The sequence below is a fragment of the Rhinatrema bivittatum genome, chromosome 6, assembly GCF_901001135.1.
Source record: "Rhinatrema bivittatum chromosome 6, aRhiBiv1.1, whole genome shotgun sequence".
Classification (NCBI taxonomy): Eukaryota; Metazoa; Chordata; class Amphibia; order Gymnophiona; family Rhinatrematidae; genus Rhinatrema; species Rhinatrema bivittatum.
The window spans coordinates 32,851,523-32,878,772 of NC_042620.1; the positions used below are offsets into that span (position 1 = coordinate 32,851,523).

Here is a 27,250-nt window from a genome sequence, read left to right on the forward strand (position 1 = left end):
AGAGTCAACAACAAAACCGAGAAGCAAAGAGGAGTGGAGAGAAGCAGAGGGTGGAATCCTAAGCGAGACAACGTCCCCAACGGGGGGGAAAATGAAAAACCGATTTGAGAGGGCCGATAACCAAAAACCCCACAGTTAGCTGATACAGGTACAAACCTTGCTGATTACTCAGGGATGCTTTTGGTTTTTTGATTTTTTTTTTTTTTACCATAGCGTAACTTTCCCAAGGCATTTTTATCAGAGGAACAGAGGAGGCCGAGACCTCCGAAGGACGCTACTTGAGAAAAAAAAAACCAAAACCATCTCGACAGCCGGCCGCTGGAATAAAACTATTGAAAGTGGAAACGGCGACAGGCCTCCCCGCCCCCTACCACAGAAAACATGTTAAAGGCGTGCAAACGTCTGTCCTAAACGTTCACGTGACTGCCAACTTTCTCAGGCCTTCTTTTCCAACCGAAAACCATGGGTTGGTTTTTTGGTTTGGTTTTTTTTTTTCACCCTCCCCCCCCCCCCCCCCCCCCCCCCGGCGGTGGGCTCTGCACCCAGATGACAGCTCTTACCTCACATTGTCGTGCTTTTGGATGTAAATCTTATGAAACATCATATCCTCCTGTTTGGCGTTAATGTCAGCTTTCATCTCCATGGCAACGTGACGAGGAAGTACAGAGAGCAGAAGACGCTCCTGTGGAGTCAGACAGATGAACCAATTAAAACAGCTGCTGCCTCGTTAACAGACTGTGCCTTATACCCCGGAGACGCAGAGCTATATTTCAGATGATGGTATTACTCATGCCACGCTTCTTGCCTGGTTTCTATGTTTTATGAAGCTGGAGGGCCTTACCGCCATATTCTCCTGAAGCCCATTACATAGCCTCCTCCTTTACAGTTCAGCTTCCTGTATGTTTACTGGCTCGTCTTTCCAAGCTGATGACTATTAAACGGAGAGGGATGTGCAGGAGGAAACAGAATAACTGGCTCTTTACATAGTCATCAAAAGCTCGGTTCTAGTAAACAGAACACGGTATTTACCGACACAAATACTCATTTTCCCCACAACATCAGATGGGCATCTGGTGCCGTACAAGACGACAGCGCCCGGTCCCTGGTCTCTTGCGTTAACCAATAATTGTTGACTAGATCGCAGGCTGGAACAGCAAGATGTGCAGGGGAGGAGCAGCGGGCTAAGTGCAGGGGGAAACGGGGGCTGAAATCCTGCTGCTGCCCCTTGGGCAAGTCACGCACCCTCTGATTCCTCAGGTGTAAACTTAGGGGGTCATTCCCTACGTGGGACTTACAAAGTGGTAGTAATGGCCCCTCCCCCCCAAACTCATAATGTAATCCCTGGTGATCTAGTGGGGCCTGGAGCACTCTGGACTACCAGGGCTTACATTGTTAGTAAAGAGGGGGGGGGGGGGAGTCCAGAGGATGATGTGTGGGGAAGTTTTATAATGAAGGGGAGGGATGAGGGTGGGAGCAGGGGAGCTGGGCCAGGACCAGCCTTAAAAATGTATGTTTTTTTTTATATGGCCCCCTCCAGGGGTGATAGTGGGATCTGAATAGGGTTCTATGCAGAGCCCCTGGGTTTTTGTTAGTTTTTGAAGGGGGGGGCCCTACTCGGGGCCATCTGCCCCTTTAAGCAATGGCCCTGGGAGCATCGGGATCTGCGTTAGCATCCCGATGCTCCCTCGGGACGTTTGCTATAACGCTTGAGCTGTAGCTAACCTCTTGTCAAATACCTTGGGGCTTGCCATTCTTTAAGCATGCTACACTATGTGATTTGCATTAATTAGAGCGATAATGAGCTGATTAGCATGCTAATAGGCTCATTATGATACGCAGGGTGCTGGGGGCTTAAATAACGCAAGGTGTTTCAAGGGCCCCCACATTATCCCTGCCTTAGGCCGTTTGCCACGCCTGTACATGGCCTAATGCGGCTTGGTGAATGAGTCCCTGAGGTTGCAAGCTCTCCAGGGCCAGGGAAATACTTCCTGTACCTGAATGTAACCTGCTTTGAGCTACCAATGAAAAAGGAGGGAGCGAAATCTAAAGAATAATAATAATAGTGACAAATCTCAGGTTACATAAAGAGTCACTGGCAGGGCCAGGCCTTGAAGCCAGCGAGCCGACTTGAATCCCGTATCCTTAAGCTCTCCCAAGCTTGCACTACCAAAGCACACATTTGCGTAGGAAAAAGGCAAACGAGCAAATCTTATCCCTGGCAGCCTAGGCAGTAGGCACAGTATTGCATGCAAGTTAGTTATGTGCTATATCTTACTCCAGATCTTGCTATATCAGAGTCCCATACAGCAGTATCTTACATACTAATATAGCAAGTTCTGGAGTAAGGCATCGCACACAGCTACCTTGCATGCGATATGACACATGAAAAACAAAAATCTGCATCTATAACAGCAAACGACCTTCTGTTCTTTACATTTCTCTCCCCCCCCCTTTTTTTTTTTTGTGTGTTCAATATGTTTTATTGAGTGGTCAAACCTTCAATGCATACATGTAACATATATAATCCGGGTAATACGTACAATACCCCAATTTCAATATAAACTTATACAATATTCTTACCCATACCTATGACCACCACTATCCACATTTTCTCCCTGTATAGACCATAGAACTACCCCATAGTACCATTCCCCCCCCCCACAGAAACTACAATTACAACCAATACAAAGCGAACATACCCCCCTCCCCCCCCCCAGCCCCCATACCCCCCCCCCACAGAGATCTATCGCCATGCAACCTAAAAGTCCAGTTGCGATCCCTCACTCCTATATTCAATCATTGAGGACCAGACTCCTTGCTTTATGTGGCAATTTTTGAATATAGGCTTCCCACGTCTGCAAGAATAGTTTCCGGAGCCTCGGGGACGTTTTGGAAGCCAAATGTTCATATTGCATCAAGCGATGAAATTGCAGTCTCCAGGTTCCGAATGATGGTCCCGCTTTTTCTTTCCAATTAAGCAAGATCACTTTTTTTCCCACGAGACCGGCTTTTTTAATCAGAGCCCGGAGGCTTGGATTAGGTACTAAAAAGCGTGTGATACAGTGAAATAACCACAAATACGGCGAATGAGGTAGGCGTGCCTCCACCAATAATGCTAAGTAAGCAGTAATCTGTTGCCAATATCTTTGAGAGTACTGACAATCCCAAAAGACGTGAGCAAATGTCCCCGTCCCATTGCCACAACGTGGACAATGATCTGAGCTTGCCAACCCTGCCTTGAAGGCAATGTGGGGGGAAATATAAGCCCTGTGTAAAAACTTGAGGTGCATCTCACGAAAGTATATATTACTGGTGACCGGTTTAACCCCCCTCACACTGCCCGCAAAAATACGTGCCGTCACCTGAAAACTACTCTCTCTATTCCAACGAGCCACTGAAATCGCATATGAGTCCTTAGGGGACAATCTAGCCATCCCCCGATAATACGTAGAGAGAGATGGCTCCTTAGTGGCATCTAACTTAAGAAAGCCATCAATCGCCTGAAAGGTCGCCCGATGTTGTTCGGGGTTTCCCAGGGATCTAACATAATGACCCAGTTGCATATAGCCAAAGCAATGTGAAGCTGATATCCCATACATCTCTTGTATGCTCTCAAAGGGCATATAAACCCCTGTAGCATCCAACACATGTCCCAAATACGTGACCCCCTTCGTCCACCAACTGGCGAAATAGGTGGTAGTGGACCCAGGTGTAAAATCCGGGTTTCCCCGTAGAGCAGTTAAATACGTACAACGTGGGGGTACTCCCAACACTTTGGTGAGATGCACCCACGCCCCTCGCAAAGGTCGCACCAATGGGTGGTTAATCAACAAGGGCGCTATCTTGGTACCTTCGGCCATAAGAACAAAACTTAAAGCCAGGGGATTGGTAAAGGTATTTTCTGCCAGAACATTAATACATGAAGATTTCCCCAATATCCAGCCTCTGATTATACGCATCATCGCTGCGCACCCATAATTGTACAGGTTAGGGAGCCCCATACCACCCGCTTCCCAAGGCTGCTTCAACCAACGTAAAGGTATTCGTGCTTTCCCCCCTTTCCAAATAAAGTGGCGTATTAGCTGATCTACCTTTTAAGATCTCGGGAAAGCAGCAACAGGGGATAATTCTGTAAGACGTACAGCCACTTGGGCAACATTACCATCTTGAATAGTGCTATTCTACCACCCAGCGAGAGGGGTAAATTATGCCACCCCAAGAGCTTTTCCTGCGTAATTTTCAAGAGGGGCTGAATATTCAATGAGTATATATTTTGTATATTTGTTGCAAGATGTATACCCAAATACTTAATGGACCCCTGAGCCCACTGCAAGGGGAAGGACATGCCCCAAGCAGCCCTAAGAGAATCCGGAAACGCCAGCGCTTCAGATTTATTCCAATTTATTCGCATGCCAGAGAGTGCGGAGTACTGTGTATATAATCCAATCAGGTACTGCAAAGAGCGTGTAGGGGAGGTGAGAAACAAGAGGACATCGTCGGCAAATGCCGCATATTTGAATATCTCCTTCTTACTCCCATGACTAAATTGTATGCCCCTAATTCCAACGTGTGCCTGTATGGCCCTCAAAAAAGGTTCTAAAGTCAGCAAGAAAAGCAAGGGTGATAAAGGGCAGCCCTGTCTAGTCCCCCGCTCTACCAAAAAGGGGGCAGTCAGCCCCCCATTTACCTGAAGACGGGCCTCTGGCTTATTATATAGCAGTTCAATTGCTTGAAAGAAGAAGCCACTGAACCCCATTAAGTGCAGCATGTGATACATAAATCCCCATTCAACCCTATCGAAGGCCTTTTCTGCGTCCAGGCTAATCACTAAGTATGGGTCCTCTACCCTATTACACAGTGCCATGGCAAGTGTTACCTGTCTAATGTTGCGCAAGGCATACCTCTGTTTAACAAAACCCACCTGCCCCGGTTCTATCAAAGAAGGCATAACATTCCCCAAACGTTCTGCAAGTACCTTAGCCAAGATCTTATGGTCTACATTCAACAGGGAAATGGGACGATATGACTCCAGAAGCGTGGGGTCCTTGCCCGGTTTGGGGATCAGGGTAACATATGCTTGGTTGCCATGCGGCGGGAAAGCCCCTTGGGTGATTAAAGAAGTAAACACTTGAGGCAACAATTTCACCAGGGGTTCCCGAAGGCACCTATAAAATTCTGCACTGTATCCATCCGGACCTGGTGCCTTCAAGGGGCTCATGTTTTGTATAACTCTAGAAACCTCCTCCTCTGAGATTGGCTCATTAAGGTAACGACTAAATTCCAAAGTCAGAGAAGGAAGACTCACGGATTCCCCAAAGGTATCCCACTGGGTATCATCCCACCCTTTTTTTTTTTTTTTTTACTTTCTTTCAGCCCTGGAAACTACGACCTTTCAAAAAAAAAAAATAAAAATGTCTTCCCTTGCTGCTGAGTGAAGGCAAAAGATTCTTGCATTGATCCAAAATGGCAGCCACCCAATCCTCCTCTCTCTACCCTTCTCACCTTGACTTCTTCCTCAACTGCTACTGCACTTCACTAAAGCAAGTAGCCCCTGGCCCAGCCTCTCAACATCAAACTTTCCACTAACCTGGTGAAAGTGAGGTGTCACGGCCCGATCCCGCCAGCTCGTTAGTCCCTGTTGCTATTATTGATGATGGTGAACACCGAACGCTAGTTGTAATTAATCGCCCGAGTAACAATATCTTTTAACCACAGGACTTGGATAACCTGTGCCCGAGTAACAATATCTTTTAACCACAGGACTTGGATAACCTGTCCAAATCATGTCCTGCGATCTCTGGTGTTAAGCACTTCTTGTGGCAAACATTTATTTATTTATTTAACTTCTTTACTATACCGATACTCAAGACCAGGTCGTACCGGTTTACAATGGAACAGGGGGAAACCAATTAACATCTAGGTAGAAATGACAAGTTACATTAAAACAGGGAGCGTAAAAACATGGAAGACGGAAGATAGGGCAGAATTAAACTATAACAGTAATGAGTGATAAATGAGTGACAAACATTGGCCACTTCCTCTAGTGCCAAGTTGGACCTCCTACCGAATATCGCATGGCGACTCATTGTACTTGAGTGCATTCAGTATTTATCAGACGTTTGAAGATAAGCAACCGCAGAGTCAAAGCTATAGGTGGTCACCATTACAGAGCCCAGAATCCCTGGCAGACCATTTTCAGGTTAAAAAAATATATATATCAAAGGGCCACAGATATTATTATATCAACGCTCATTTTGCCTTCACTATTCAGAAAGTCTGTGATCACTGACCTTACAATCTAGCTGTACGAATGAAAAAAAAACCAAAAAGGTGAATTGCATATATCTCCCAAAGACTAAATAGTTCAGCACAACAAGCATGCTTCAAGTGATAATTACAATTTGTCAGTGTTTCCCCTCCTTTGCTAAGGAAGATTCCACAGTGGCTATGAAAGCCAGGGCACTGGCCCCCAGTCACAGGACGGCCCCCAGAACTCTTTCAAATTTCATTTGGATTTTTAAGTAAATAGGTAAATATTTTCAAACCGGGATGCTTTAGTAGACAAGAGCTAAGCATTTCATTGCCTGCCTGCCCGCTGACATCTTCTCCTTTGCATGCGTGTTACCTGCTGCTGGTTCTCCCTCTGAGAATGCAGCCTGGCCTGAATGCACTCCCTGGTCTCCTGAAAGGCCTGTCTTTGGGACACCTCTGCTGGATAGTGCGTGCACACTCCCACAATGTTCGTGCAGGAGAAGATGAGCACGTTGGAGATGAGCTGCAATGGAAAGAAACCACCGATTACATTTTGGCGGCATGCTCGGTTCTCAGCGAGGAAGGCAGCCTAGGCGCGCATTTGCATATACATACTGGATAGATGTGTATCAGTATCATACCACCTAGAACTTGTAAAACTGTAAAGTTTTAGTATTCCCTAGCCAACGGCATGAACAATATCAAAATTCATAGAAGCAGCTGATATACAAAGAATATCAGAAATTGAATTCTGACCTGGTGTACAGAACGTTATTATACCTTAAGATAAAAAGGCCCCGAGTTCCATGCCATGTTTAAACTACTTTTTTCAGAAAATTACAAGAACCGTTTTTATAGCAAAACAACCTTTACACTGAAGAAAAGAAATTCAAATAAGCAGTATCATAATTAAAAAAACAAAACAATGTTATGTATCCCATCAACTTATAAAAGAGGTAATGCAGATCTCAAACCTTAGCCAAGCTAAATAAAAAATGAAAAAATTGCAGAACACGTCGATGGAAATAGCCGGCAATAAAGTAAATATTGGGTCAGAATGTTAAATGCAGCTTTAAGTAAGAATACCTTGCGCTCCCCATCCACCAGCATTAATCAGAGTTCGGAGTTCAGGGCTCTCGGGGAGACACAGGACCTTTTAAAAACACACACACACGCTGTCCTGGGTCAAAAACATGTAAGGACCCCATGGGTTTTGAAAGGAAAGATTAAGTAAAATTCTACAGCCAAGGAAATCACTTCCTGATAGTCCCTCTAGCTATTTACATTTAGACTGAATTGCCCTGCATACATCATGGACGTCCTGTACTCTTGAGCCCAAAAAAAAAAAAAGAGAGAGAGACATCTTTATGGTGGAAAACATGCTGTTACGTTAGGCGGGGTGCAGGGTAAGCCTGCAACCGGCCGCACTCACCAACAGGACCAGATTCCGCCGCCATGCTCCTGCCATCTCTGGGGCCTCCCTAAGCGCATGCATACAGCGTGCATCAATTCTTAAATGGCCTACGGCGCCGATTGATGACAACAGCGGGCCCTGACTATATAAGGGCACCCTGGATTGCCTAACACCGCCTTAGCATCGGGGATCCTGACTAGAACAGTGCGTTTGCTACAGCATTCCTGCTCCTGCGTCCTGTTTCAGCCTCGCCTTGTCCAACCTCTCCTCATCTGTCCTTGTTCCTTCCTTGGCCTGATCTCCTGGTATTGATCTCTTGCCTTAGCCTTGGACCAGATAATGCTTGCCTGCCATCTGTACCTGACCTCAGCCTTGGGCCTGACTCTCCTTGCCTGCCGCGTGCACCGACCTCTGGCCTGCTTCCGATATCTCCTGTCTGCTGCCTGCCCTGACCTCGGCTTGTTCTTGGACTCTCGCTTGATTGACCACCCTTGGAGCCCACCTAAGTCTTGCCAGCTGCCAGAACCCAAGGGCTCTGGCAGCTGGGAGGCGGCCGGAATAGGTGAAGCTCCAGCCTGTCCCGCTCCAGGGCACGTTCGCCAGCAGTCAGCGTAGGCCTCGTAGGTTCGCCTATGAGGCTACGTCAAGTACACCACAGCACTAAGGGCTCACACTCACTCCAGTCATCACATATGCTTAAGGGTCTAGTCTATAACAGGGTCTAAAATATAGGAGATCATCAATTTTTTGTGCGAATACACCAAGAAATGAGTAAGATTCAGGCTCCCTAGGGATACCTGACTTTCCCCAGCAGCTCCCTGATTTCCTTCACTATTTTAACCATTGGAAGATAGTAAACTTTTGACATTAGATGGTACAGTTTCTTCTGGCACTTTCAAAGCCTCTTTAAAGTATCACTTAACTGGAGCTACATTAGGGATCTTAGAAAAGTTAATAGCTTACAGGTTGTTCCTCCTTGCAAAGTTCTCTAATTCCTCAATTTTACTATGAAGGAAATGTCTTTAATAATTGGGGAATTATGTATCTGAAGGGTAGACAATTGATCCTCCAGAATCTCCACTCTTTCAGCATGATCCCTCATTACTGTATGCAGTGTCAATACCTTAGGCTCAGTCTCTTTAAGACATTTATCGAACTGATGTTTACAACCTGATACACTACCCTTATAACGTATCTACCATTTCTACTTCTTGCAGGATCATCATGTTAATCTGGATAGAGAGGTCATCATGTTAAGCACCTATTTTGCACACATATTGGTGCAAAGTTCTCTTCTACATCATTACTCCCTTTTTATTCATCAGTCTATCTAAATATGTGATCTGTGAATTTGTGATGCAATTTAAAGTGCTGAAGCAGATGCTTTCAAAACACAGAACCTGTGTTGGGTTTGGACAGCAACTATACTAATCACTAACACGTGTGTGAAAACAAGCGTTTAATATGATGGTCTCGCTAGCCATATTAACATGATGGTCATGGAAGAGGTGGAAGTGGTGGATATGTTCTGTTATTCAAGTTTTCACCTTCACAGTTATATATTTAGAAGTACAACCTGGTATAGACAGTACCAGCCTGGTAATTGTCCTCCAATTCTCTTCCAACATGACAGTTCATGGCATGGTCAAGATACTCCTCCATTCCTCTTTCATTGTTCCAAAGAAGAGATCTGCAATAAAAGGGCCAAAACCCCCTCACAATTCTTACGCCGAGCATGCTCCTTCCACCATTTGGCAGAGCACCAGCAACACAATAGCTTCTCTCATGTTTGTACCTGGGCTGCTGAAAACCGGAAATGCAGTCCCGGACTCTGGTATCACCACATCCAAATCCCCCCATTCTGCTTCCAATATAACTGGGCTTGATCAGGTTCCCAGTGCAAAAAAAGGTAGGGGTCCATTCCACAAAGATCCCGACCATAAGAGCGGGGAGGGGGTAGGTGGGGGTGGGGCGCTCAATCTCCAGGACTCAAAGAGATGGGTGGGAAGCTGTGAATGAGACAAAACTCTTCACTCTACCTATTCTGCTCCACAGGCTACAAACCGATCGTTTGGCACAGTAGCTGGCAGAGGAGTCTTGGAGGAGAAGTTTCTAACTTTGCCCTTCCCTTCTGAGATAATCAGATGTAGAAAACGAAGACAAAGTGCATGTTACAATTGTACCCTACGGAAGCTCAAGCCTCCGGGCTTCTGCTAGGTTCCACCATCCCACCCCATTCTCATTTCCACACTGCCAAGTGCTTAAAAGGTTTCTGTGCTCCACACTTCATGTAAGCTGTTCTCCGTGCAAAACAGAGAGTGTTCAGTCAACCTTAGGTAAGGATGTACAAATTTTGGGGGATCAGAATGGAACCAAGCAGCTTGCAGCCTAGTTTAATTACATAAATATCTGCAGATTTCCCGAGATCCATGCATCTTTTTGCCAAGGATCTTAGCCAAATCTGCCAATCTGCAGCAATCCACAATGGTTTCTGCTTTTTGCTCCTCTGTTTTAACAAAACCCAGGTCACAGATGTTGTGCTAGGTCATCATACTTCCATAAAAAAAAGAAAAAATACATTTGTACCTCTCTATAGCTTAGCTAGGGCACGGGCTTCCTGTTCTCCCTTATAGTATTTTAGGTAGAGCCCTATTCAGACTACTCCCACTACTGCCATCACAAAATCAGAAATAACTCTGAAAAAGTAGAGGAAAAGGCAACAGATTTCCCAAACCAGTTATTTTTCTTTTTGAAGACCATGAGATCATGCAAAATCTCAGCTTCTAGGAAATAAAAACAAATTGGATCTTTGGTGCGGATCTTTGACAGGGCACCCGACCTAGCTTGGGTTATGAATGACCTCCAAAGCTGTCGGTTTCTCTAGAGATGATGTGAGCATTCGAGATTATTGGCCAAAGTGGTAATAATAAGAGGGAAGGTACAACAGATTGATGTTTCGAGAGGGTACTAAATCCTTCAATCCTCTGGATCTTCTCCCACATGGAGGGCAAGTTCCAAAGTCACTTATCCCGATAAATTGGCTGACTGAAAGCAGCTAGAAGCAAGTGTGGGATCCCATGGCGGCCACAGTTTTAGCTGGATTGAGGGGAAAGCATTCCCAGGAGGTGCGGTGGTGTGGCGACACAAGTAAGGAGCAAGGAAACACACATAGATTGGATTTTCCAATCTATGCACATTGTTTTCCCGTGGAAAAACACAGGGACAATCTCAGGGACTTGGATTGGCCACTGTTGGAAACAGGATATTGGGCTCGATGGACCCTTGGTCTGACCCAGTATGGCATATCTTATGTTCTTCTGTAAATATTTCGCATCTGTGGCCAATTCTGAAAGGGAAATTAGCCGCCTGGTATCCCTTTGAAACTCAGCTTACAACAGGGGTGGGCAAATGTTATTATATACACGTGGCCAAAGGGGGGCTAACTGTGCGCTCGGCCGAGCGCACCATACTGCATCGGCCCAAAAGCTAGCCAGATAAACCTCTCTGGCTAATTTTGGAGGTATATTCAATAGTGAAACCGCACTATTGGATACAGCCGGCTATCTTAAGCAGCTAACTCTACTCCTCCCAGTTACACCTCTGGAACGCCCATAACTTAGCCAGCTAAATTATATTTGGTTATTTTAAATCGATTGGCTAGATTTAGCTGGATAAGTGCCCAAATATTCATTTAGCTGGCTTTCTTCTGAGTTAGCTGGCTAAATGCTTTTGAATATGGATCTCATCATTTTTAGCACCCAAAGAGCTCCTTCAATCATGGATCCCCGGTCTCTACCAAAATCAGAAAAACCTTCAACCTGACAGGTACAAGGCATTTTCCCAGCTAGCAGACTACCTCACCTCAGTCACAAATGCAGGCCATAAAGTATAAATATAGTAAGTCAAAAACTGGACTGGAAACCACTAAAAGCCAGACTCATATGCAGTGCAATAAATCAAAAACAGAAATAATCACCATTCCTGATAAAACAGTCAAGAAATATAAATCAATCACAACAATGAGTAAACGTACTAATAAATGTTGAGATTACTTACCTGATAATCTCCTTTTCCTTAGTGTAGACAGATGGACTCAGAACGAATGGGTATAGTATGCTCGTGCTAGCAGTTGGAGACGGATCTGACGTCAGCACGGGTATATATACCCCCACAGGATGCGTAGCAACTTAGTAATCTTCCTTGCAAAAGCTGTTATGGATGTGTGTACTGACGCTCAGTGAAATAGGATGCCCCTGACCGATTGATCATAGCTGGAGACCGCCAGCAGTCACAACCGGAAGGCGTTGACACCTGGTAGAGTGTATGCTGTTATGTAATCAAATGACATGGCTTACCTTGAATCGGTGAAACCCATGTACACAGGCAGCAGGGCGGGATGCTGAGTCCATCTGTCTACACTAAGGAAAAGGAGATTATCAGGTAAGTAATCTCAACATTTCCTGGCGTGTAGCCAGATGGACTCAGAACGAATGGGATGTACAAAAGCTTTACTCCCAGCCTGGGCGGGAGGCTGCCTGAGGACCATGTAGTACCGCCCTCGCAAATGCGGAGTCCTCCCTGGCCTGGACATCCAGACGGTAGAACCTGGAGAAGACATGGAGGGAGGACCATGTCGCCGCTTTACATATTTCTGCAGGCGACAGCATCCTGGATTCCGCCCAGGATGCTGCTTGGGCTCTGGTAGAATGAGCCTTGACTCGTAGAGGCGGAGACTTCCCAGCCTCCACGTAAGCTGCTCTGATGACTTCTTTAATCCAGCGGGCGATGGTGGGCCGCGAGGCCGCTTCACCTTGATTCATCCCGCTGTGCAGGACGAACAGATGGTCCGTCTTTCGTACGTCTTGTGTCACTTCCAGATATCTGGGCAGCAATCTGCCGATGTCGAGATGGCGTAGTAGACGCCCTTCTTCAGATTTCTTCAAACCCGCCGTGGTAGGCAAGGATATGGTTTGGTTAAGATGAAACTGTGAAACCACTTTAGGTAGAAAGGAGGGAACCGTGCGAAGATGGATAGCCTCAGGAGTGATTCTGAGAAAGGGATCACGGCAGGACAGTGCTTGTAGCTCTGAGACGCGGCGTGCTGAACAGACAGCCAGCAAGAACACCGTCTTCAATGTTAGAGAACGGAGAGACAGGCCCCGAAGGGGTCTGAAGGTGGATCCCGCGAGGAAATCCAAAACAAGGTTGAGGTTCCATAAGGGCACAGGCCACTTCAGTGGCGGACGAATATGTTTGACTCCTTGCAGGAAGCGGGAAACATCTGGGTGCTTGGCAATGGTCTTGCCCTCCCTCCTGGGACCATAGCAAGACAGCGCAGCCACCTGAACCTTGATGGAGCTGAGGGAGAGACCCTTCTGAAGTCCATCTTGCAGGAAATCCAACACCATAGGGATTGTAGTCGTATGTGGATTGGTGCCATGAGTGTCGCACCAGGCTTCAAATACTCTCCAGATCCTTACATAGGTGAGGGATGTGGAAAACTTGCGAGCTCGGAGGAGTGTATCAATCACGGGCTCAGAGTAACCTCTTTTCTTCAGTCTAGCCCTCTCAATGGCCAAACCGTAAGAGAGAATTGAGCTGGATCCTCGTGAAGGATGGGACCCTGATGTAGAAGGTCCCAGAGAGGAGGCAGGGGAAGAGGCTCCCCTGCCAGTAGTCTTCTCATGTCCGCGTACCAGGGTCTTCTTGGCCAGTCTGGTGCCACTAGAACTAGGACCCAAAAAGCACAAAGGAAGGCGATCTATAACAGCCGTCAGGATGAAAAGAAAAGAATAGATGCCTGTGGTCTAAAATTAATCCTTTATTGAAGTGGAGACACAAGGGTAGCCCGACTCTGGCCGAGTTTCGCCGTCACAAAACGGCTGCCTCAGGGGCTAAAACATAAATAAAAAACTTAAGAATAAATATTTACATTACTAACAGTAATATCATATATGAATATCTAACATGAATGTCTAAAATATTGTAACCATTTATAATATAAATACAGAGAGTAAATAAAAAATAAATAAGTGAATAAGCAAAAAAACTCAACGTGACATGACATATAAAGGACTCAAGGTAACATGTAGAATATATAAATTGTACGAAAACTAGCATATTTTAAAGTTACCTAAAATAAAAACAAACTTAGTGGATAATTAATTAATTAATTAATTAATTAAAAACAAACTTAGTGGATAATTAATTATCCACTAAGTTTTTTTTTATTTTAGGTAACTTTAAAATATGCTAGTTTTCGTACAATTTATATATTCTACATGTTACCTTGAGTCCTTTATATGTCATGTCACGTTGAGTTTTTTTGCTTATTCACTTATTTATTTTTTATTTACTCTCTGTATTTATATTATAAGTGGTTACAATATTTTAGACATTCATGTTAGATATTCATATATGATATTACTGTTAGTAAAGTAAATATTTATTCTTAAGTTTTTTATTTATGTTTTAGCCCCTGAGGCAGCCGTTTTGTGACGGCAAAACTCGGCCAGAGTCGGGCTACCCTTGTGTCTCCACTTCAATAAAGGATTAATTTTAGACCACAGGCATCTATTCTTTTCTTTTCATCCTAGCCACTAGAACTAGGCCCCGGTGTTTCTGAATCTTGTGGATGATGGCGCCCAGCAGAGGCCACGGAGGAAAGGCATATAGCAGAGTCCCTGGCGGCCATGGCTGGACCAGGGCATAGATTCCGTGTGAGAACGGGTCGCGCTTGCGGCTGAAGTATCTGGGTACTTGAGCATTGGACTTGTCCGCCAGTAAATCCATGTCCGGAATCCCCCAGTGATCCACAATCATCTGGAAGGTTGTGGGTGACAGCTGCCACTCTCCCGGATTTAGGCTTTCTCTGCTGAGGAAGTCCGCAGTGGTGTTGTCCTTCCCGGCAATGTGGACGGCGGAGATGTCCTGAAGATTCGCCTCTGCCCAAGCCATCAGTGGGGCGATCTCCAGAGATACTTGTCGGCTTCTGGTTCCGCCCTGATGGTTGATGTATGCCACCGTGGTGGCGTTGTCGGACATCACCCTGACTGCTCTGTTCTTCAGTCTGTGAGCAAATCGAAGGCATGCCAATCGGACTGCCCGAGCCTCTAGACGGTTGATGTTCCACGCTGACTCTTCTCTGTTCCACCGCCCTTGTGCGGTAAGTCCTTCGCAGTGTGCACCCCAGCCGCTCAGGCTGGCATCTGTGGTGAGCAGAGTCCACGTGTGGGACGACATCTTCGACCCCCTGCTCAGGTGGTTGGACCGCAACCACCACCGTAACTGGGTCCGTACTCTGGCCGGCAGAGGTAGGTGCGTGGAATAGTTCCGTAGACAGGGGCTCCAGCGAGAGAGCAGGGAGTGTTGTAGAGGTCTCATATGGGCCCTTGCCCAAGGCACCACCTCCAGGGTGGATGCCATGAGACCAAGAACCTGCAGATAATCCCAAGCTATGGGCCGACTGGCTCCCATCAAGTACCGGATACGCGTCCGAAGATTCAACCTTCTCTTGGCAGTGAGACTGACTGTGTCCACCTGGGTGTCGAACTGTACTCCCAGGTATTCCAGTGACTGGGAAGGCTGTAGGCAACTCTTGCTGAGGTTGATTACCCAGCCCAAGCTTTCCAGAAGGGCGATCACTCTGTCGGTTGTCCGATGGCTCTCCTCTCGAGATTTCGCCCTGATCAGCCAGTCGTCTAGGTAGGGATGGACCAGAATTCCTTCCCGTCTGAGTGCCGCTGCTACCACTACGACCACCTTGGTGAAGGTCCGTGGTGACGTGGCCAACCCGAAGGGCAGAGCCCGGAATTGGACATGGCGTCCTAGAACCTTGAAGCATAGGTAGCGCTGATGATCCGGATGGATCGGGATATGCAGGTAGGCTTCCGACAAGTCTAAGGCCGTGAGGAATTCCCCTGGCTGTACTGCGGTCTTGACGGAGCGCAGAGTTTCCATACAAAACCTCGGGACCCTTAAGTATCGATTGACTGACTTGAGGTCCAGTACAGGCCGAAAGGTTCCCCCTTTCTTGGGTACCATGAAATAAATGGAATAGTGTCCAGAATTCACTTCCCATGCAGGTACTGGGATGATGGCTTTCAAGGACAGGAGCCTCGCCAGGGTAGCTTCCAATGATGCCTGCTTGTGTGTGGGACAGGAAGATTCCACAAACTTGTCCGGAGGGAGGTGATGAAAATCCAGATAATAGCCCTCTCGGAAAATGGCGAGGACCCACTGGTCCGACGTAATCTCGACCCATTTGGGGTAGAAGAGGGTTAACCTGCCCCCTATGGCTCCGTCCCCCAGACGGATCGGCGGATTCTCATTGTGAGGCGCGGCCAGGCCCTGAGCCCGGGCCTGCTCCCCTCTTGCGCTGCTTGGTCAGAAAGGACTGATTCCGGGCCTGAGGACGAGGTGCCTGGTAGCGACTCCTGTAGGGAACGAAGCACTGGGTGCTTCTACCCCTGGAGGGCCTTGGAAAGGCGCGCTGGTTTCTCCTGAACCGATCTTCCGGCAGTCGAGGTACTGGAGAGGCGCCCCATGTGCTGGCCAGTCTATCAAGGTCGCTGCCAAACAGGAAAGAACCCCTAAAGGGCATTCTGGTGAGGCGTGTCTTTGAAGGCGCATCAGCTGACCACTTCCGGATCCAGAGCTGCCTCCCGGCGGCTACGGAGGATGAGATCCCCTTGGCTGTTGTCCGGACCAGGTCTGATGCAGCATCCGTGAGGAACGAGAGAGCTGACTCCATGTCTGCTGCAGGAGCGTTGTTCCTAACCTGTGACAAACAGGAACGCATCACCACTGTGCAGCAGGTTGCAATCCGCAAAGATAGAGCTGCCACCTCGAAAGTCTGTTTCAGAATGGCGTCCAAGCGCTGGTCATGAGGCTCCTTGAGGGCCGTCCCCCCTTCAACTGGAATGGTAGTGCGCTTGACCACAGCGCTAATCAAGGCGTCCACCTGAGGGCACGCCAGCAGCTCCTGTATAGCCGGTGCCAGTGGGTACATGCCCGTCAGGGCCCGACCCCCTTTGAATGCAGCCGCTGGTGCAGCCCATTCTAGATCGATCAGTTGTTGGGCTGCTTGCAAGAATGGAAAACGGCGGGCTGTAGGACGAAGACCTTCCAGCAGGGGGTTCTGCGCAGAGGGTACCGTAGCGCTGGGACCTGCAATATCCAACTCCGCCAGGCACTGAGACACCAGGTCCGAGAGATCCTCCTTAGGGAAGAACCGCCTCATGGTTCAATATGACTCAATTCCAGGGGGAAGGTCCCCCTCGTCCGGGAGGTCGGAGTCGTCCGGTGAAACCTCCAGGTCCGACTGATCTGGACTGTCCAGTGGCGGGAGGGCCCGCTCACGATAAGGACATGAGGGTCCAGAAGCAGGATCCGCAGGGGCCGCTACCGCAGCGGCCGCCGCAGCAGCCGCCGCAGTCGCAGCAGAAACAGCAGGAACCACAGGGACAGCAGGAACCGCAGAAGCCGTTTGCATCTGCACAAATGCATGAATCCCCTTAAAGAGATCCACCCAGGAAATTGAAGCAGCCTCCAATCGCCAGGGTACAAGATCCCCCGGGATTCCTGATTGGTCGAGACTGCCCGCTAAATCCGGGGTAGCCCCTGGGGAACTGTCCGCAAATCGTGGCTGAGACGGGACCCGGCCCGAGGGTCCCACGGCCTCCTCACATTGAGCACATAGGGAGTCTGGCTCTTCACTGTGCGTGGCTCGAAGCTGGCATGCAGAGCAGAGGCCTAGGGCCTTAATGCCAGAGGCAGGCGGCGCCGCCGTTGAAGACGCTGAGGCGTTCTGTTCCATTGAAACTTATGCGCGGAATAGAACAGGCGCAGAAGAATAATAATATGCGGCAGCAATATGCGCTTAAATAGAACAGACGCACAATATGCGGCAGCAATATACGCGTAATACAACAGGCGCACAAGAATAATAATATGCGGCAGCAATATGCGCTTAAATAGAACAGACGGACAATATGCGGCAGCAATATACGCTTAATACAACAGGCGCACAAGAATAATAATATGCGGCAGCAATATACGCTTAATACAACAGGCGCACAAGCATAATCTGCGGCGCGCTCAGCAATATGCGGTCAGGAAAACATGCTCAAGTGTATGCAAAATGCTCTTGGCAATATGCGGTTAGCAATACACACTTAATTGCATTCAATAGGCTCTCAGCAAGAAGTGATTGGCAATACACACTCAATCGCATGCAATATGTTCATCAGCAGTAAGCGGTTAGCAATACGCGCTCAATGTTATACCATATGCGCTCAGCAATAAGCGGGCAGCAATACTGCGAAAGAGAATATGCGCTCAGTCAGAGACAGGCGCCTATCTCGGGAGCACAATACCTGAACAAGGCCACAATAATGGCGCCCTCCACGGCGTGCCACGCCGCCAATCCTCGAGACCTCGGAGACCAAAAGCAATAGATGTACGCCTTACCTGATCCTCGGCGCTTCCCGGCTGGAACCCGGGCGGTCTCCGGCTGCGGGGGGAGAGGGCAAGTACCTTCACCGCCGCGTTTGAGGATATGCACCCGCTGCCTCGTCCACGCCAGGACCGAGGCGCCTCGTAAGCCTCACCCGAACCTCGCGCGGGGACTATGTCCCTGCCGCGATTCGGCCACCGGACCGAGGACTTAGACCTCCGGGGGACCACGGAAATCACTCCGGGAAGCTCAACTGGGGGAGGGACCCCCTGGGTATCACCGCAGGAGCACGGGGCTCGATGTCGTAGAAGGTTTAGTAAGTAGAAAAAGTAGAAAAAGTAGATTTGGAAAACACGCTTCAGCAAGCGTGCAGGCTCTCCAAACTGCTTTGGAGACGGAAATTACTAAGTTGCTACGCTTCCTGTGGGGGTATATATACCCGTGCTGACGTCAGATCCGTCTCCAACTGCTAGCACGAGCACACTATACCCATTCGTTCTGAGTCCATCTGGCTACACGCCAGGAAAAAGCATATTTCAAACTGATGGCAAATAGAACACCACCTAATAATTAAGAAGAATAAGGATAAAGAAAAACTTTAAACTTTTCCTCAAAAGCAATCAAATTGTTCAAAACAGCAGACACATCAAACACCCAATAATTAAAACTAATAAGGATTAAAAACAAAATCTCCCCTCTTCATACCTGGGAACTTTTCATTTCCAGTCTCCCACACACTCTCATGCACCTTTCTACCCTCTCTTCTTCCCACTCCCCCTTTTCTATCTCCTTCCTCCCTTCTCACTCATCTTCAGTCATTCACGCTCCTTCCCTCTCAGTCACTCAACCCCCTCACCTTCTTCCCTTCCCGCTGTCACACACCCCCTCACTTCCACACACCCTTTTCCCCTGCTTCAATACCCTTCCCTCTCAGTCACTCAACCCTCAGTCACAGCTTCCCATTTCATCCCTTCATTTCTCTTCCCTCCCCTCCAAACTTCCTCTTTCCTCTCAATCACTCACTCCCCTATTCACTCATTCTCCCATTCAATCCCCTTCCCTCTCACTCATGCCCTCCCTCCCACAATCTTGTTCCTCATTCTCACCCCTTCCCACTCATTCACTAACCCCTCTCTCCTACCCACTTAATCATTCACTCATTACTTTCCCTGACACTCTCCAGCTCCCTCTCAGTCACTCGCCCTCTCCTTCCTACTCATTCATGTCCCTTCCATTTCACTCACTCACCATCCTCACCACTTCCCTTCCCTTCCTCCCCTATTACTCAGCACTCTTCACAGCAGTGCATGGAGTCTCCTCGCTGGCAGGAGATTGGAACCCCGTCAGCGCCAAAGCACCGGGTCTCTCCTCGCTGGCTGGGGGTGGGAATTCTGCCAATGCCGATGCACTGGGTCTCTTCTCGCTGGCTGGGGGTGGGAATCCTGCCAATGCCGATGCACCGGGTCTCTCTTCGCTGGCTGGGGGTGGGAATCCTGCCAATGCCGATGCACCGGGTCTCTCCTCGCTGGCTGGGGGTGGGAATCCTGCCAATGCCGATGCACCGGGTCTCTCCTCGCTGGCTGGGGGTGGGAATCCTGCCAATGCCGATGCACCGGGTCTCTCTTCGCTGGCTGGGGGTGGGAATCCTGCCAATGCCGATGCACCGGGTCTCTCCTCGCTGGCTGAGGGTGGGAATCCTGCCAATGCCGATGCACCGGGTCTCTCCTCGCTGGCGGGGGGTGGGAACCCTGCCAGCGCACCGATGAATGGGCTTCTCCTTGCTGGCAGGGGCTGGGAACCCCACCAGCGCAGCATTAAAACACGCCGATGCTCTGACCTCCTCCCTCAAGCGGCGAACGTCATCAAGGGTGATATCTTGACCTTTGATGATGACATTGGGCAGGCAGGTTGGAGCATCAGTGGGCCGCACATAATGGAGAGTGTCCAAGTGACAGGAGGGCCGGAATAAAACCTTTAAGGGACGGATTTGGTCTGTGGGCCGTAGTTTGCCCACCACTGAGCTACAAGGCCCACAAGTAAAAAGCGGACTTTGTATCTATGCAGGCTATCTGAAAATTGCCCACCCTTTGGGGGTCATTTTATAATATTACACATAAAAAAACCCAGCAACTATAAAATGTAAATTACACCAATTTTCAAAGCAAGCTTATACCCCTAAATCCGCTTTGAAAGTTATCCCTCCAAAAACTACCCACAAGCAACATAGGCGCGTGCCTTGGGTGCAAGATTATGAAGGCGGCCAAAACCTGGAACTCCTCCTGCCTGCTCTCTGCTTTCCAAGGAGAGGGGACGAAGGGAATCCCTTACCTTAAGTCCTCTGCCTGGGGGCGCCGTCTTCTCAAACCCGGGCCTGCCCGCACAAGCAACTGCACCAAAACTTACACACACATTCTCCATGAAAACGCACTCGCTTTTCAAAATCCAAAAGCAAACGCCCAACTGCAAACCCCTCCCCAACTCCAAACCCGGGAACGACGCTGCTCGGTCTGGGTCCAACGAAGGCGCGGACGAAACCCGAGCGCATACGTTTGCCCGCATTCGTATCGGGTGCTCGATCTACAGAAGCCAATTTCTGAGATCAAAACGCCGGGTTTACCCAAAGAAGCTCCTTAGAAAATTACTCTCTTGCAGGGTAATTTCGTAACTTACGCGCTAAAGTTACACCACTTTTCGAAGGGAACGTGCGACCATAGGCCGGCTTTGAAAATTATCCTAAAGAAAGTACCGGCATATGCTGCCCCTGCTATCTGGAGGAGTGGAAATTTCACATGTAAACATGTGCATACGCTTTTTTTAAAGTCCGTAAGTATGCGTGCAAATTAAAGCTCCGCCACAGCCCTGCCCCCCACACTCAGTCTGGGTAAACTCATGTGCGCCCATTACATACAGGAGTAAGTTGACCGGTACATTGAGCAGCCAATTTTGACAAAGGCCATTTCTATATGCAAAACAGTGTTTTGTGCCTGGCAAAACATGTTTGAATATTACCCTCCTATGTAAAAAGAAGTTATCTGTTCCGAATAGAATGCATGCAACCTTTTTTTTTTAGAAAATGTCTGCTACTCTCTCCGAGCACTAAGAAATTGCACATCGCACGCATAATAGGGTAAGAGAAATTCAGTTAGTAAGTGAAGCATGTCTCCTCCTGGGAATTACCACCATGCACTGCACAATTCTGCATTTCATCTTCCTGGCTCGGCCACTTAGGATAAATGGCTTTTATGAAACGCGGCTCCGAAGCCCGTGCAGTTCGAGTCCGACCGCTGGCAAGGTGAAGTCACGGAGCTAAAGCGTGCCAGGGGGTTTATCCGTTACAGAGCTCCAGCATTCTCTGCATGGCATTTATTCCATTACACCTGAAAGAGAGCACGGATGGATGCAGGACAGGAGGAAAGAGGCTGCCGATGATTGCAAATTTAGCAGAACTCTAGGGGGGGGGGGGCTCTTTCCCCCCCAGACGCAGAATGGGGAAATGTGGCCTTGGTGAACTGACCTCTTAATCTTAGTATTAATATGGAAATAGGAACACATTTCACTGCAAGCAAGGTGGGTGGGAAGGAAGGGGGGGGTGGGGGGCACAGGACTCTGCTGCAGGGAGAAGGGAAGAGGAGGAGAGAGCCACCCCAGAACACCAGGCAGGATCTGTGGGGAGAAGGATTAGTGAATACTAAAAGGGAGAGGGGAGGGGAGGAAGTGAATACTAGTGGTGTGAGAGAGAGAGGTGTGAGATGGGGGAGCGATGCAAGAGGGGGGTGAATGCTGGAAGGAGCAAGAGGAGGAGATGAAATGCCGGGGGAGACGTGAGGAAGGGTGGAGGGAGTGCTGGGGTGCAAAAGGGAAGGTGAACGACATTGCATTTGCAAGCACGGCATTTGCATTTCAAAAAAGCAAAATAAAGCAGGCAAGGGACAAAAAAGTGGAAGAAAGATGGTCCAACTGGAGAAGGGGGAGAGAAACTGTACACAGTCACCTCCCCCGCTCCTCCCACCACACACACACACACACACTCGGGTGAGGTAATGTCACACCCGGTAAGAAAAAGCCTCATTCCCACTCTCCCTTAGCTGGCTGCAGTGCATGCTGGAAACCCCAGCTGAAGCTTTACCATTTGCCATCACAAAGCGACACTGACATGTTCCTTTACGAGTGTCACAGCGAATACGCTGCGATTATCATTAATAGATGATTCTTAAAAAAAAAAAAAAAGACTTAAATGTTGTATTACAGTAAAAACTGCTTCCCCCGGATAAGGATCTGACTGAAAATCAATACAATGCCAACAGAATATAGGCTGTTCAGTATTAGCCATTTATTTAACTCAGATGACTATTTCTCCCGTGTGCTGATCTGTTCTCGATGCCTTATCCCTTTCTTCATAATGTTGCTATGGAAACTTCAGGACTTATATCCCAAGATGAAGTAGGGAGAGGGATGTGATTACATTTGGCTCCCTTCAGTTCTATTTTCCTATTTTTACATGCGCATTCAGCAAGGGTTTCTAGGATTAGGTCGCTCGTCAATGCAAGGATGCTATAAGGAAGAAAAAAAAAACTCACAACTACCCGGAAATCTTTAAGGAGCGGCGAAAGCAGTCATTTCTGTTGGTTTCAGTAGGGTGGCTTACATTCTCCCTCGCTGGCTGCCAGGCCGGATAACTGACCTAGGCCTTGAAGAGCACTTTGCTCGAGTAACTTTTAACTCTGCCACTCATTTCCAAGCCTGCTGGGGGGATCTGTAGCCTTGCAGACTGTACCAGCACCGGTGGGAACTTATGGACACGGCAGTGAGGCAGGAGGAAATCTCGTGCTGGAGATTACAAGTGAAGCGGGAGGAAGCAGAGATAGATCGGCGTGCACAACTGGCAAAAATGTTGCACGACTCACTCGGCAAAACCAGGGAATACTTTTTCCAATGAAGAGAAGGTGTTTCTCATTGAGCCCTGAGGGACAGTGACAGCCTTCAGTACTGACAACAGGACGAGGTAGACAGTGAAACACCCCATGGCGTCTGCACGCACCTACGAGCTCATTTTCAAAGGGAAACACCCCGTGGAGTCTGCACCCGCCTACGAGCTCATTTTCAAAGGGAAGCACCCCATGGAGTCCGCACCCGCCTACCAGCTCATTTTCAAAGGGAAGCACCCCATGGAGTCCGCACCCGCCTACCAGCTCATTTTCAAAGGGAAGCACCCCATGGAGTCCGCACCCGCCTACCAGCTCATTTTCAAAGGGAAGCACCCCATGGAGTCCGCACCCGCCTACCAGCTCATTTTCAAAGGGAAGCACCCCGTGGAGTCTGCACCCGCCTACGAGCTCATTTTCAAAGGGAAACATCCCGTGGAGTCCGCACCCGCCTACCAGCTCATTTTCAAAGGGAAGCACCCCGTGGAGTCCGCACCCGCCTACCAGCTCATTTTCAAAGGGAAGCACCCCGTGGAGTCCGCACCCGCCTACCAGCTCATTTTCAAAGGGAAGCACCCCGTGGAGTCCGCACCCGCCTACCAGCTCATTTTCAAAGGGAAGCACCCCGTGGAGTCCGCACCCGCCTACCAGCTCATTTTCAAAGGGAAGCACCCCGTGGAGTCCACACCCGCCTACCAGCTCATTTTCAAAGGGAAGCACCCCGTGGAGTCTGCACCCGCCTACCAGCTCATTTTCAAAGGGAAGCACCCCGTGGAGTCCGCACCCGCCTACCAGCTCATTTTCAAAGGGAAGCACCCCGTGGAGTCCGCACCCACCTACCAGCTCATTTTCAAAGGGAAGCACCCCGTGGAGTCCGCACCCACCTACAAGCTCATTTTCAAAGGGAAACACCCCATGGAGTTTCCCTTTGAAGAATTGGGTAGCAAGCCCCTGCATATTTCTGCAGCTGCTTTGAATCAGGGTAAAATCAGGTGCCACATGGAGACTGACTATGCTACTTCCACTCCTAATTTCCCACTTCTTGACCTGTCCGCCCACTTTTCCCCATGAGTAAACGTGTTCTGTGTTTGTGTGGGTACTTTTTCCTGCAAGGAGGGGAGGGGTGGGAATAGGAGCCATAATTAGTTTACAGTTTTACGTGGGTAAACAAGGCTTTCTCCGAGGACAAGCAGGATGGCAGTCCTCGCACGTGGGTGACATCATCCGATGGAGGCCAGCATGAAAAACTTTATGTCAAAGTTTCCATAACTGAGTGTGCCTCACTGAGCATGCCCATGCATACCATTATGCCACGTATTATATGGCGGTCCCCTCAGTCTTTTCCCGTGAAGCCCACAGGTTACGGTCTCTTGCCTCACTACTCCTGCTTCTAGGCCTTCAGGTTTTCCTGGCTACAGGATTGTTTGTCACGGGGCCCCACGGTCGTCATCCTTCTTAATTTCCTAGGTTGCTTTTTAGCACATTTTTGTAAGTTTTGTTTCATCTCAGTTCCGCAGTGGTGTGCCATCGTTGCCCGGGGACACTGATCCAAAGCCACCGTGGAGTCTGATTTTGCTTCGGATCTTTTTTGGTTGAGCATGTCTTGGATGAGGATCGGACACCTCAGGAGCCCTCACCCTATGCAGACCAGAGGGAATCAGTCTCTGACCATTCATGACGGGTACAGCTATGATTCTGGCGTCACCTCTCTGAAGAGAAGGAGTCAATGGGTCTCTCCTCCGACCCCTCTTCTGTACCAGAGAGAGGGATGTCCCTTCCTGAGGACCTCTCCACAGGATTTATATGAACAATGGCTGAGTCCATTCCATTTACAGTACACACTGAGGATGAGACCAGAAACAAAAGTGGTGGACATTAGTTCGTGGAGCCCCCTAAGGAGGTCATGGTAGTCCCAGTCCATGAAATCCTTCAAGTGGCTCCTGTCAATACTGCACCAATATGTGATGGACAATTCAACCCTCAAGAAGGCCATGAAAACTATGATTCATTCCTCAGTGCTCCCCTGTCACTCTTGGGAGGAAGGTGTCTCAGGGGCTATGCTTAATACCAGTTCTTCATGGGTCAATACAAGCAAGTCCTGCTAAAGCAGATGCAGGGGTTGGCCAAGCAGCTTCCTCAAAAGCAGCAAAACACCCTCCAGTCACTAGTAGACAAGAGCCTGGAGTGTGGAAAACACATAGTCTGCTCGATCTTCAATATTTTCAAGATGGCCAGGTAACAAGAACGCTCGAGCCGATGCACTCTCTTGTTCTTTCACCACAGAAGATGTTCCGGATATTCCACAACACATCATTGATCCAACTAAAGTTCTCCTTTTTACTACACTCACAGTGCCATCTGGGAAGATGGTGGTTCCCTGACCACTGCGAAGGAAAATCCTCCACTGGCGCATGATTTCTTGCTGGCCGTTCACCCCAGACAAGCTAGAACTCTTCCACTTTTCAGAGATTCTACTGGTGGCCAGCCATGAAGAAGGATTCTCAAATGTATGTGGAATCATGTCCCACTTGCGCTCATCACCTGCGAAATGAGGAAGTGCCAGCAAGGGCACTGTAGGCCGGAAAGATGGCTTGGCAGGCACCGAGGCAGAGTCCATTTGATTTATGGCCTTAGCCAGAGTCTCCAGAATCTTTTGCTGTTCTGTAATTCGCTGGGCCAGGCCAGGGATGGCCTGGATCACCGAGACCTGTGCTGGGTCCATGGACTTGGCAATCTGTTAGGATTTGTGGGTTTGTGGGCCCTGGACCGAGGTGAGAGATGGTAACGACCACGGGGAGGAGCCCCGTGAGCCTCACAGTCAGGAGGAGAGGTCTCAGATGCTGGGTGTGCAGGACAGCAGATACTGGAGAGAGAGAGAGAGAGAGAGAAAGGCACTGCCTGCGGAGGGGGGAGTATAGCAAGAAAGTCACACAGACACGGAGGTGCCACAGAGTCTGAGGAGTGGAGTATACCCAAGAGAGAGGATTCCTCTGTAGAGATGATACGGCAAAGGTCCGCAGAGCGGGGTATACCTATGAGGTTTCCTCAGTAGAGATGATACGGTAATGGTCCGCAGAGCGGGGTATACCTATGAGGGTTCCTCAGTAGAGATGATACGGTAATGGTCCGCAGAGCGGGGTACACCGATGAGGGTTCCTCAGTAGAGGTGATACGGTAATGGTCCGCAGAGAGGGGTATACTTATGAAGGTTCCTCAGTAAAGATGATACACTAGTGGTCCGCAGAGCAGGGTACATCGATAAGGGTTCCTCAGTAGAGAGAATACAGTAATGGACTGCAAGCGAAGTACTCACAGTGGAAATAATGATGGTTCCAGAGGAAGCCCTGGGGAGCGGGGCAGACAGCGGTCCTAGGCGCAAGGCCCTCCGAGGAGCGGATAGCCAGAGACGAGGAAAGGGCCCCCAAGGAGCGGGTACCCGGGCCGTCTCACGCTGAGGAAGCAGGAGCTGGAACGGAAGGTCCATAGTGAGTGAAGCAGATTCAGCAATGAGGGAACTCGTTGCCAAGTCATAGGCAGACAGGGCCAGCTGGCTTAAGAGTCCATGGAGAATGGCCCGGAAGCGTGCGCGCGCCTAAGGAGCTCAGAAGGCAAGATGGTGGTCGGCAGTGTCCACGCTGTCCAGAGAGGCCCAGGAACAGGGGCGGGCAGGCCGGCGATAGCTGGCGGAGGCCGCTAGTCTTCCTAATGGAGTCAGTGCAGTGAGGCAAGAGGTGAGCAACAGCGTTCGCAGCTGTCTGCAACCAACGGGCGTAACAGCCAGGTACTTGTAGCCTGGATTGGCCACTGATGGAAACAGGATGCTGGGCTTGATGGACCCTTGGCCTGACCCAGCATGGCATGTTCTTACGTTCACAAAGAAGGTGGAGGAACTATGATACTCAGGATCAAAATAGGTTACATCATTTCAATATCAGCTCCCTGGCACTCACTGTCTCTATGTTCATTGGTTAACTCTGCAATGCCCTTGATCCATGTGAAGATTTGCCTTGAGTTCTTTTGGCTTCAAGAAAAGATTCCACTAGAAAGTCCTATGGATTTAAGCAGAAGAGGTTTGCTTTACAGTGTGAGCATCCTTTCTACTGCTCCACACAAAAACTATTTGATTACCTTCTACATCTATCCATAAGAGTTTATCTTAGTGCAATTCGCGCTTACCATCACCATGGTAATTTTAAATGTGTCTTG

General features: G+C 48.8%; 1 protein-coding gene across 2 annotated transcripts in view; it reads right to left on the reverse strand.

The window, feature by feature from the left end:
- Window positions 1–27,250, reverse strand: part of ADCY5 (adenylate cyclase 5) — a 472,164-nt gene that overhangs the window by 225,150 nt on the left and 219,764 nt on the right. For both annotated transcript variants that reach the window (XM_029605225.1, XM_029605224.1), the window contains exons 2-3: window positions 6,626–6,775; window positions 561–682 (exon numbers count right to left, since the gene is read on the reverse strand). In XM_029605225.1, coding sequence (XP_029461085.1) covers window positions 561–682; window positions 6,626–6,775 — 272 coding nt within the window. The remainder of the gene's footprint in view (window positions 1–560; window positions 683–6,625; window positions 6,776–27,250) is intronic.